Source organism: Sceloporus occidentalis, unplaced genomic scaffold (assembly GCF_023333645.1).
Source record: "Sceloporus occidentalis isolate IW3139 unplaced genomic scaffold, rSceOcc1.0.p SCAF_2, whole genome shotgun sequence".
NCBI classification, from domain to species: Eukaryota; Metazoa; Chordata; class Lepidosauria; order Squamata; family Phrynosomatidae; genus Sceloporus; species Sceloporus occidentalis.
Genome location: NW_028316982.1, coordinates 102,944,463 through 102,957,630, shown reverse-complemented (window position 1 = coordinate 102,957,630; position 13,168 = coordinate 102,944,463). Strand labels below are relative to the sequence as shown.

At 38.5% G+C, this 13,168-nt stretch overlaps 1 protein-coding gene across 1 annotated transcript in view; it reads right to left on the bottom strand.

Moving 5' to 3' along the window:
- The window catches only part of DNA2 (DNA replication helicase/nuclease 2), a 28,739-nt gene that overhangs the window by 6,498 nt on the left and 9,073 nt on the right, over positions 1-13,168 (bottom strand). The window contains exons 7-17 of the mRNA XM_089508357.1: positions 12,082-12,199; positions 9,314-9,479; positions 8,391-8,582; positions 7,968-8,198; positions 5,115-5,231; positions 4,910-5,019; positions 3,460-3,569; positions 1,823-2,047; positions 536-729; positions 367-456; positions 87-279 (exon numbers count right to left, since the gene is read on the bottom strand). Of these exons, the coding sequence (XP_089364483.1) occupies positions 87-279; positions 367-456; positions 536-729; positions 1,823-2,047; positions 3,460-3,569; positions 4,910-5,019; positions 5,115-5,231; positions 7,968-8,198; positions 8,391-8,582; positions 9,314-9,479; positions 12,082-12,199 (1,746 nt within the window). The remainder of the gene's footprint in view (positions 1-86; positions 280-366; positions 457-535; positions 730-1,822; positions 2,048-3,459; positions 3,570-4,909; positions 5,020-5,114; positions 5,232-7,967; positions 8,199-8,390; positions 8,583-9,313; positions 9,480-12,081; positions 12,200-13,168) is intronic.

Genomic DNA, 13,168 nt, shown 5'->3' with positions numbered 1-13,168 from the left:
GTCTTCAGTTTTCTAATGAATAAAACAAACATGACTATGGAAGATTTTTCAAGGGGGAAAGGAAAAGGAGTGCAAATAAAGCCTACCTTCTCTGTGTTAAGAAAACAGACAGGGTTGTTTGGCTCAAGCGTTTCCTTTAACCATGTTTCTGAGGAATATTCCTCCTCCAGTTTCAATTCTTTTAAATTTGGCAAGTCAATTACAGCTTTGGCTATCCTCTCAGAGCCACTCTCCAGTTTGCCATCATATACCAGCTTGTTACTCAGCGACATAATTTTGCTAAAGGATTTTGAAAAGCAAATTAAAATCAGATTTGAAAACTTTCAACATATGGAGAAGAAACAGCAAAGTTACAGCTTTACACACCTGTTCATTCGGTACTGTACAGTGAGCTGCACAACAGCATTTTCATTTTTTCCCAGCCTCTTGAATAAACTTTCACCCATGCCAAGGTCTCTGTTACAAAAGAAATTAATCAGTGCCTTCCAGAAAGCTTGGCTGATATATTGTATAAAATACACTGTCAGCATCTTACCTAGCTTCTGCATTTTGTACCAGCGGAGGTAACTGCTGATGATCCCCCACGAGCACAAATCGAAGTGAATAGAAAAGTGGACCCAAGCAGATTGGCTGACTGATTTGAGAAGCCTCATCCACTATGCAAAAGTCAAATCGTTTACGAGCAAAAATTGGATGGTTTGTTCCCATGCATGTTGTTGCAACTACAGGCTGTAAAAACATTACAAAATCACAAATATTTTGAAACTGAGATTTGCAACTAACTTGTTACACATATGTATACAAAGGGATCTTATAGCGCCTTTGAGACTAACTGAAAGAAAGTTGATTGCATGAGCTTTCGTAGACTTGAACCTACTTCCTCAGATTCATGTTTTATGGCAGTGATCCCCAAACTGTGCTCTTTAAGGGATTTTGGACTTCAGCTCCCAGAATCCCAGAGTATTGGCCAACATGGCTAAGGCTTCTAGGGCTGAAGTCCAAAATCTCTTAAAGGGCACAGCTTGGGGACCACTGTTTTATGGGATACTGTGGATTATTAAGACAAATAAATGGGTATTAGACATAGAAGCTAAGGGGCAAAATAAACAGCCACCCCTTCTGAAACCAGATTGGGGCCATTGTAACTGCACACTGTGACTCCAATCCACCTTGAAGCCACCAGAAAAAGGAGGGTCAAAGAGCCTCTCCTTTTTCCAGTGGGAAAAAGGTGGCTTTGTCATCTGCACTGTGGCTGGAAGCCAGCTTCATGATGCTTTGGCGGCATGTAAATGCCATGCCGCCAGAGCATCATGAAGCTGCCCCGTGTAAATGGCCGAGCAATTTCCGGCCAGATTGGGAGTGTGCAGTGTGTAAATGTCACTCTCCCAAGCCACCCAGAAGGCAGCACAAAAGGGCTGTCTTTTTCGGCCTTAAGATGTCTAAACTGAGGCATCACACTTGGACATGTCATGAAAAGACATGACTCTCTAGAAAAGACAATAATGCTTGGTAAAGTAGAAGGCTATATGTAGGAAAAGAGGAAGACTGTATTCCATATGGATATACTCAGTAAATGAAGCCATGGCCTTAAGTCTGTGGGACCTGAACAGGGCTACTGATAAGGTGACTTGTACGTACAACTTTCACTCATAAGGCCACCATAAGTCAAAGTCAACTTCATGGCAACAAAGGGCTTCATAATCAAAATATAACTGTGAAAATAAGACACTCAGTGTGCTACTGACATAAATGGGTTGCTGCAGTTTCATTTCCGAAACATATATTGAGACATTTGGAAAGTTCTGAAAAGCATTTTTCTTACTTGACTGTTATATAGTGCCTCCAAATCAGCTACAGTTTTAATACAATTGGATCTGCAGATTTCTTCTTCTGTAAACTTTCGTATGTCTGGATGAATCTTCTGAACTCTACCCAGTCGCAAAAAACCTACTTTGAATCTTGCTAGCTTAAGGAGGATGTTGTCAACTGCAGTGTGTGTAAAACTTGTCAAGAGAACAGTAAAGCCACAAGCATAAAGAATTCGGACCTAAAGTATGGGGAATGAGAAAGAGGAAGACATTAAATAACACTGTCTGAAAGCTCCCCAACCCCCATTGTCATGTAGGAAGAAATTCTGGGTGGAGATCTTCTATATAAGAGGGGGGCCAACGGAATCCTTCTGCCTGCTTGCACTCAGAAACTGTGAAATGGAGGTTTCAAAACGGTGGAAACCAGTCCCACAATCTGATGACCACAACCACAAATCTACAAGCATTTGGCACATGCAGAAAACAGCTTTATATGTTTACCAACATTAGCACACTTGGATCTTCTACAAGAGTACCCTAGCCCAAGCAGGATTCCTTCTGCCCCAGATGCCATATAGTTGTGAACATGGACAGAGTCCCTTCCACTGTGTACTAAAAACATGGATGGTGAAGGCCATGTCTTTAAGATGAGAAAGCAATTCAGGGGTAGAATTAACCTGTGTGACTCCTCCTCAGGTGTTTTGTTATGTGCCTGTAGGCCATCTGAGGCCCACGCATTCACACAGCATTTAATCAGCAGTTCACATTTGGTAGTCGAATTCCAGAGTGTAGATCTGAGATTTCCAAATATTTTCATGAGGTGTCATGATTAATATCCAGATAAAACATGAAATGCTCAGATACAAAGATTTAAAAGAAAATTTTCAGACTTCACATTCTGGGTGCTAGACTAGTTAAATAACCAGGCTTAAAGTGTGCAGTCGCAAGCCCTATGTGGACAAAGTTCATGAATGTGTACATGGTTTTTCAAACATTCCTTCCTTGTACCTGTTTAGAAGATCTTTCAACATATTTAAAATAACTATTCTTTCCCACTAGCACCCTATTAAAAGTGTATATTAGCATGAAATATGCACAGTGCTCAGTTGCTATTTGATAAGATTAGGGGAAAACTTCAACTGTGCAAGCAAATATGAGACACCTGGGTTACTGTTCTTTAACCTACATTCAGCACTTTGCTCTTGCTATAATACATATGAACTTTAAAAAAAATTATTGCAGAATTTTGACCTCCAATCTAGTTAACCTAATAAAATAGTACATACAGTAGTTCTAACAACTGTTAATGTTTTAGAAAACATATTTCTAAAACTTTATGACAAGGGAAAAAGAAGAAGAGAAAATCTGATAAACAGATTTTATCCAGTTCCCTTTCCCCTTTTTGTATCTATGCTTGTTCGTAGTCCTCTCCTAATCTAAGTTTTTCCAAAAGGCAAGTGTGTAAAAATTATAGATTGGATTTACCGTGAAGATTCATTCACAGGATGGCATGGAGGATGACCAAAACTTTTGAAAAAAGGTTTCAAGAACTGATAGGACATCTAAGCTTACCTACCAAAGAGGTAATATGTGACAATCGCTAAAACCTCCTCAAACACATGCTGTTATTCATTACTATACAGGACCTTACCAGAGCACATATTGTAGTGGTCTTTCCTGTTCCAGGCATACCAACAATGAGAGTATAATCCTTTGAAAGAAGCACTTGTTTCATTGCTTGCTTCTGAGGTTTATTCAGGCCTTTAATTTGTGAAACAAAAGGAATTATTATTCCTACACATAACTGAAATCATGCTTACTTTCTTCATTTTAAACAATTCTTGGGGGAAGACTATTAATATTCCTATTTATTGTTTGCTTTATTTTACCATATCAAAATTCTGAGATCAAAATCCCAATAAGCTCTAATTAAAATATATAGAAACGATATACATCAGAGTCTAGTCTTATGCACATTCACCCAACTAGTTCTACAGGATTCTTTAAGGTTTACTCCATGTAACTGTGTATGGGACTTCTGTCTAAAAAAACGAGAGGAAAGGAACCCAAGACAGGGAATCACTTTCATGCCCTGTTTATGAAATCCCAAAGATTTCTACTACATCAACTCCTGTTCCATGGAAAAGCCCTGCTAGAAATTTGCTGGCTTCAAAACTCACAGACTACATTTTTTAAAGCTAGCTTGTAAAAACCAGTAAAAATCTTCTGTAGAGTGGCTCTGTAAATTACAAGGTACTTTTCTTCTTTCAGGCAGTCCTACATACAGGCCACAAATTACTAACAAAACTTATGTCTGTGTAGCCCCAAGAGGAATAAGATTTTGGCCTAAATTCTCTTTTAGTCCTGACTGGAGCAGACCCACTGAATCCATTAGATTTATCTACAAGTTGACTCACCACTGAACAATTGATTAAATGGGTCTACTCTAATAGGAAGTAATCTACAGGATGCAAGTGTCTGTATCTTTTGGGGACTTGCTATTTTACTTTAATACATAAAAATTCAAAGTGTTTGTTTAGTCCAGAAAGCTCCTTTGCATTAATTAACTCAACAGGTCTGTGTCAGCATAAAAAAAATTGCATTATCTGACTTAGATAGAGGCTCACTAAAAAAACATACTTGGACAACATGCACTAAGCGGAGAATTGCACTTTGATCTCACTTTAAATACCACTGCCAAACTGAATGGCCTTTAGTCAGCTCTACAGTTTATAAAGTATTACTTCTAACCTACTTCAGCAGGCTGTGATTCCTAAATTCTGGAGGTACTCAAGGCTATGAATATAAGACTGTATGAACAGTACTGCAATCCTACTCTGTCTAGCAACATAACTTTCCAGCTTGAACAACTGATCAAGTCAATATGACTTCCCTACCCCCTTTGAATGGGCCTACTGTTGAAAACACATGGGATCTGTATTTTCTGTCACAAGGTTTACAATTGAATAATATTATTATAATTATTATGCTTTATTTATATAGCGCTGTAAATTTTCATGCAGGAACACGTTAATTTACTGACTTAAGTTGATCTGGGAAGGGAAATTAGAAGTTGAATAGTAACCAGACTTCTACTGTACCTTTTAGAATGCTTGCAACTGTCTCTTTTGCGTCTGAAGGAAGGACTGAGCTCAAGTGTGGGACAAACTGTGGTTTGTGAAAGTCTATTATTAAATTCCGAAGCCGTTCACTAAGAGGGAGGGTTGAAAGAGGGATAAAGTCAAAATGACGCACCCATTTCTAAGAAAAATGTTAGTTATGGAAATAAAATCAATTTAAACAAACCTAGTAGGAGAATTTTCCATCAATTTAGAAAGATTTCTTAAGGGGCCATCTATGCCATAAGCTCCTTCATCATGGTCTAACCGAAATACAGTATCTTTAGGTAAACGTGACAAGTTCCTGGAATACATTAGATAGAAGTAACTGCTAGTTAACATTTGATCTACAATCAACAATTCAACAAAAAAAAGTTTGCACTATTTGTTAGGCAGTGTTATATGCCATCACTATTGAACTCGTTTGAAACAATAAATTCTAATACCACAAGGAACTCATTGGGTTCAAGTCTAGGGATTACTTTATTTAAAAATGCACAAATTTAGCTTCAACAAGGTAAGCACACAAAGCAATATATACCATAGAGATCTCTCAATGTCACCTGAGATGGGCTATTTCTTTAGGTGTAGAGACAACATTTTTTCCTCCCGTGGGACTTCTTTTAACACTGTTGTTATTATGTGCCTTCCAGTCATTTCTAACTTATGGTAACCCTAAGGTAAAACTACAACAAGGTCTTCATGCCAAGATTTGTTTAGAGGAGGGTTGCCTTTTGTAGGGTAATTTCAGGGCCCAAACAGACAGGCCAAAATAAAGCTGCTTCGAGTCACTTTGGAGGTATGCTCTTTAAATGATGCATGCATACTAAGAGGCCGAAAGCCACGCTAAAGCCATGCTCCAGTCCTAAGGACTGGAGTGCAACTTTGGTGCAGCTTTTGACCTCTTAAGATTCCTGTGTCATTTAAACAACATAACTCCAAAGTGACTCGAAACAGCATTATTTTGGCCTGTCTGTTTGGGCCCTTAAGTTTCCTAAGGCTTCAGCCATTGGCAAGGAAACAAAATATTTAAACATCAAAAAATGTTAAAGCCAAGCCTGTTAGGGCCTAGCTTTAAATTAGCAGAGTAGCAGAAGTGTGCTCTTGTCTAACTATGCTCTCCTAAGGACTGACTCCAAAAACAACACAAGTAGCTTGTAGTTCAAACAAAAGTTTACTAATGGCTTTAATCTATATTTACATAGTAGTTATATCCTAATCTAGCTAGTGAATAGTTCAGGTAGAAAAGTAATCTTTATCTCACCATCTTTCCAAAGAAAGTTGAGAGAAGAGGAAGATGAAAACACCAACAGTTCGGTTGAAATCTTCACAGAGAAAAAACGGTTAGTCCCAAAGGGGGAGTGACCCAAATCACAGGGTTAGTTTGCTTGAGAGAGGAGAGTTTGCATGCAGAAAATCCCTATCCATCTAAGGAGGGGCAAAATGAATGCAAAAATCTTCCAGCACCTTTGCTTTCCTCCAAGGCTGAGAAAATGTGAATTGCCCCAGGTCACCCAGTGGGTTTCCATGGCCAAGCAGGGATTCAAACCTTGGTCTCCAGAGTCATAGTCCTATGCTAAAATCACTACACCATGCTGGGTCTTTTAAAATTAAATGGAAGAAACAATTAATTTTGCTAAAGGCACAAATTTCACGCTTGGTGGTAGGGAGGTACTGGGGGCTGGATCAGCTGCCATAAACCGAACAGATCAATGTAATATGTTACTGTGACATCTGTAACATCTGCAATAAAACCAGAGCACTGGTTCACTTTCAACCTTTACTAGGATAACCTCTCCCGTCCTTCTTGTTTTGTCACCTGTCCCTCATCAACTTTTAGTGTCTTCTCAATCACGGCTATTTTCAAACTTCTAAATTTGACCTCTTCATGCAGAGTCCCAACTTCTACTTACGCTATTCCTAAAAAGTTACATACACTGATAAAAGTAGCAACATCTATTATGTGAAGAGATGGGCAGCTTAGGGTTTCTGTTTGTTAGCATACCCTGCATACCTTGCACTGTATTTTAGAGTCCCCATATTTCATATCTGAAGACAGCAGACTTGAAAGGGCGATGACTTTTCAGGAACACTAGGTCACGTTCCCAGGAAAAAGGTATGTGACCAGAGGCATGTGCACATCCAGGTAATAAGACCATGACATCTAAATGGATGTACTAAATGCTCCTTCCTTCTTCCAAGTCATCTACATTTCCTCTTGCACCTTGAGACAAAGTAACTCCTTACACCCAAAGCAGTAAGTCAACCTCTCTGTTTATCCCGTTGTGTTCCTAGCTAAATTTCCCTATCTATGCATCCTGGGGATATCTTGATTCAATCACTGTTTTTGCCACACTAAAATTAAAGCCATCAACCAGTCCAGAATCTCACTGTTCATTCCTGGGAAAGGACATCCAACTTTTGTTACCTAATGAGATAACCCACCATTTGGGGCTAGATTTTAACTATGGGGCTCAGAACCCATCTCTGAGACCATCTCTGCACAGTCTCAATACACTCAGATACAGTTATTCCAGGCTACCCTCCATGTATCTAACTGTGCTACCCTCAGAACTCCAAGTCTGAACCACATCAGTTTTCCATGGTCTATGCATCGGACAGGTAATTATCACCCCACTGCAAATCCCCCAGTCTCCACTATCCCATTTCCATATTTCCATTTCAGTAAATTCTATATGCTGTGTCTGAATTACCATCTTGTGTGTGTGATCGCATTCTTCATTTTTATAATAAAACCCTCTTAATTCATCCCAAACCTGGAGTTCCTCTCTGTTATTATTGGTATAAACAGATGCAAACAGTTCTAAAGGTTACCCAGACTCTTGCAAAAGCTAATTTCCCCAACAATTAAAGTAATATTGTCATATTTGGTAGGGAACACCATCCTCCCTAATTCCCCACCTTTCTTTGGGTAACATGTTGCATATGAACAACTCACAAAACACTTTCTCACAGGTGAAAGTTATTAGAATAGCTTACTCTACCAACTAAAGCACTGAGCATTTTTGCACTGTATTACCTATCCAATAAGCAGGAAATTTTCGCTCTGTTGACCTCTTGAACATAGCCAGTGGACAAGCCGAGTAAAGTGGTGTCTTCACCACTCACGACGACTCTGTCTCCTACCATCAGTATCGTTACAGGTATAGAATCATTTTTACGATGAAACCAGTGTAGATATTGTCCATCAGTCACCTCCTGTACACATTCCATTTTGATCAGATTTCCAATGCAGTCTCCATGCTTCTCTCTAGAAAAATTGAGAACAGTAAAGTATACAATAACATGCAGTTGACAGGATATACAGTTTAACCAATAGGGGAAAATGCAAGACTTTTTTTCTTTACTGCTTACTACAGTCTGGATATTTTCATTAAAATGACAATTGCAGTAACTAAAATGAAGAGTATAAATTACCCTAAAAATCATAGACAGTAATTACCTTTCTGCAGCAGGCATCATCCATATGTTTCTATGCCCCTTCCTTTCATCTTTGCCCTCTGACTCCAAAGTCAGCATCAGATACCAGAGGCGAAAATACTCCAAGTGAGAAGGTTTCAGATGCTGGGTTTCTTTTTCAACAATAGCAATCACATCCTGAGGAATTAAGGTATTGCTCTGTTGTTCTACAGACCTGAAACACAACTCAGTGTTAGTCCTCCTAGAAAACTGCTTATAATTACACCTATGACGGCAGACTGCCTGAGTTAAAGGTTTTTTTACTACTAAAAATGTTGTGGCATTAGTATTTAAAGATGCTTGTGCTAACTTCAGAGAATGCCTTACAAAGATTCAAAGTGGCATATTTAAGTCCTTACATTGTCTGAAATTCTATTTCTTGTCCCTTGCTCTCCCTGGATTTTGTTAAGAGGCTTTGTCTGCTTTGTGGAGTTATCTTTTTGGTCTGCTCCACTACAGATTCATAACTATATTTAGGTCATGCTAAAATTCCTGCTTGGTATGGTTCATAGCTGGGAAAATTAAAGCAGCAACAATATGGCAAGGTATAAATGCAGACTGGCACTATTCTGAAGCCAGCGTGCATCAGTAGATTATGCATATTAAATAGGTCAGCTAAATTTTGAGTTGCATCTACTATGGCTTCAATTTGCAAAATGCTAATTTTGAAGCACATTTTTAAAACCTATATTAAAGAAATTAATCAACTGTACCACATTTCCACTTAATATTTATTTCATACATTTTCATACTACACATTAACAAGGTTCTCTGTGTAATGAGAGATACATATTCCATAGAAATACATATTCTATAGAGATTGGACCTGAATTAAACCAGTCAGTTTATACTGGGGTCAATTTTCAGAGAGCTGTTTATAAACCAAGCACTTTAAAAAGGATTTACCTGCTATAAAGCACACAATTCTGCTGCTGAGAGCAACATCGACATGTCTGACTGTCACTAACCAACGGTGGCAAAGATGCAAGCTGTGTTTGTTCCTTCCCTGTATCGGATTTGCATACGCTGTGAAGCAAATAGAAGGCCAAGTGATTTCTTAATTTAATGAGTTCTGTGGGAAGGAAGAACAGAAACAGGGTTTTCTCCAAAACTTAAGAAAAAAAATTCAACAAAAACTTGATTATTTAGACTGTTTTAGATTTGGACTAGCCATTACCAATTTATCTCTGTGACCAGCAATACATGACAAAATGGAACTATCAAATTAATTTTCAACACATTTTCTCTATCTTTTCCTTGAAAAACTTTGATACATGAAGTCTTTCTATTAAATACAAAAATTTATTTGTTTAATAACAATATACCTCAATGTCTTCTTGCACTGTTAACGGATAACAGCTACAAATTAATATATGACAGCATTAATCTATAGCCAACAGAATGATCATGCAGAAATATCAGCAACCAGAGTAGGACTATTAAAGACACTTCTGTGTGTCATAGAGTATTTAGTTTTACTTCAATCTGGATTTGAGCTTGGTTTTAAAACAGATGCCACCTCAGTTGCCCTGGTAAACAAGGTCTATTATAGTAGACAGGGAGCAGGTGATCCTACTGATGCTCAATTCAGCTGTAGTATCCATCTAAACCAGTTGTATGGGACTAGAACCACACTCCATCCTTCCTGGAATATTCTAACAAGTAATGCTAGGATTCTTCTGTTTCACCCTATGACATTTATACTACTTCAAGGCTCTGTTCTGTTCTACACACTATTTACCATCTACAATAAAGCCACTGAGTGTGGTTGTTTGGGAATCTGAGATTAGATGCTATTAATCTGTTAATGACACCGAACTCTATTTCACCTTTTCATCCAATTACAGTGGCCTGGACTGGTATATGGACTCAATAAAAGGCTGCATGAGAAATAATAAACTAGAATTAATCCAGGCAAGATGAAAGTACTGATGTTAGATGATCTAACTAATTGCAAGTGGGAAAATATCCCCAGCATACCTCACAGTAAATTCTGTCCCCCCCCCCTTTTTTTTTTAAAGAATTTTTAATGGGTCTTTTTAAGGAAATTTGGAAAAACAAAGCCTTGGAAAGGTTGGTCACATTTTTCCCGGCCACCCACCTCCCTTCTAGAACAATACAGGAAGTATTCAGAGCAGAAGAGGCTGGTACACATGGCAGAGTTGTTACAGATTTCATTCCAAGGTTCTTCGTGCATAATCACACACATAACTTCCTTATATGGGGTAATCTTGATTAAATTAACCTGGTTTCCCTGTTTCAATTAACTGGTATTGCAGTTTCATTTCTTTCCTGACTCATGTACCCCTTCAGGAAATCTTGCTCCCAAACACACTTGATTTTAGAAACACACTGAAGCTGTGGAGGGATGTGGGGGATTTTCCACAACGCAAAAACAAGCCCTCGCAGCTTAATGCTAAAAGGAAAGACAAGAGGCTTTATTTGATTCTGTGCTTAGATTCTGTGGATATTCATAGAAAGCACAGAAAAAAGCTGGTGTGCTTTTCTTCCCCGTGTCCCACCTTTAGCTGAAACTGGGTGCTTGCTAAAGCTTTATGCTTACTGAGCATTCTGAGCAACTACTCAATGTGGAACCAATACAACCTACCTACAAACGCTGGGGCTGAGGAAAGGAAAGCGATTATCTCCACCACTTGCAGTTCAGGACTGAGGAAAAGCCCCGGAAATTATTTTGCTCACTAGAGGCTTTCTGAACATGAAACAATTTCAACTTCAGGTAGTACACTAGTCATGTCCTTCAAAGGAAAGTATTATCTTGAGAGTTTCCCAAACCACAGCAACTTCCATAGCATTACTGCAATGGGATTCGGGTGCTTTTAAAAGTTTGACTGGTTCAGAATATCAGCATGTAAAGAAATCATAAAAACCTTTGGGACTAACTGAGCAAAAGAAATTGTAGCATATGCTTTCATAGACTTGGTCTACTTCCTCAGATGTGTGGTTCTGAATATATTGGCCTTGTTATAAACTGTGATTCACTACATTGAACACATCCTCAAAGGTTTCAACATCTTAACTGGCTTATCGGTTATTCCCAGACAAAACTGAGAGGAGTAGTTGACCTATCTAAAACCTAAAGGATCTAGATTAGGGTGAGAATCCTTCAAAACACTATTGGACTGCCATTCCCAGCAGCCTTTGCCAACATAGGCAATGGTGAAGAATGCTGGGAGCCACAGTCCAGTAACATCTAGAGATCTGCACAATTCACACCTTGACCTAGAACCATGATACCTGAAGGACTGTCTTCTCCTACATGAACCTCCCCATTTACTGAACCCCTTAAAGGCTTCCAAGTCCCCACACTTCCAGAAACTAGGTAGATATCTACCAGAGAGAGTCTTTGCCCCAGCAGAACACAGCTTGTGAAATGCTCTACTGAACAATTTTTGCATCCTTTGTTTTTGATGCCAAGTTACATCTATTCTCTCTACCTAACATTTGGTTCAAGGCAGGTTAAATATTATTTTTCCTGCTATCTACAACTTAATTACTCTGCCTGTTCTTCCCTTATTTTTAAAAAAATTATTATACAGCTGTATTTTTGAAACCCAGTGTTGAGCACCTTGAAGGTTGTATAGCTAAAAGAGGGATAGAAATATTAAAATACTGTACACCTTTATTATATATGGAAGTTTACATGCATAGGTTACCTCTTCGATCCATACGATTTCCAAGAACAGGAAACATACTACCAGTTTTAAGATAAAGGAGCAGTCCAGCTTCAGGATCAGCTCTCCTTGCTTGGCACAAAAGAGAATACAAAACTACCTGGAAAGATTAAAATGGAAGCTTTAAGTACAGAAAGAGAAATGAATAAATTTGTAACACTTTACTTTAAAACAAGGCTTAAATCACTGCAATACATCAACCACCAATGTGCTTTTAAACTATATTGCTCACAAGTAGCCACAGAAAGGTTGCACAAGTACAGGTGGCAAAGGAGCAGCTCCACTAACACAGAAACATAATGATGGCATACCTGTATCATATGAGCTTCTGCTCAATCGATGTTACTCATTAAATTTTACACCAATCACCCTAATTATATAATGCAGCACAACACGGATCATAGCTGAACTAACTGTGCTAGGCTCTCACCCACTGTGATGTTCTTCCCTGTTCATCAATTTTCTGGTTTCAACAAGAGAAAAAAAACTTGCTTCTTAAAATGTGCTCTCCAAACATTGCAGAAAAAGCTGGGTTCTTCCTATACAGTAACCTAGTATTGCAAAGGAACAGGACTTTTTGGCTAATGTTAAGATTCAGAGGAGATCATATGAAAAAGATAATCTCAACTGTAATGCACAAAACCAGCATTTTGAAGTGTGCCCAAAAAGCAAAATGGGAACCAGTAGAGATTTCACAAAAAAGCATATGCTTGCTGCTGACCTTTATCTGTCAAACCACAGAAACATATTTCTGTGCCACTTGAAATTTCTTAACCACCTCCAAAGACAATTCCGTATTTTACAGGCATACAATCTAGAAGTTACAAAGCTGTGAATTACAACAAATAATTGTCTGTCTTTCATCCTCATTAGCATGCAAATATAGCAAAGTAATCAAAGCTGCTAAACATCTGCACCAACCAGGTCACCCAGGAGATAAAACTAGATCATCCCTGACAATCTGTCTAGGCCAGAAGACAAGTTAGAAACCAGCCTAAATTCGCAGAATCAGCAGGATCAAATTTAGTTTCTGAGACATGGGTTTCAATGCTGCATTCAAAGACAATAA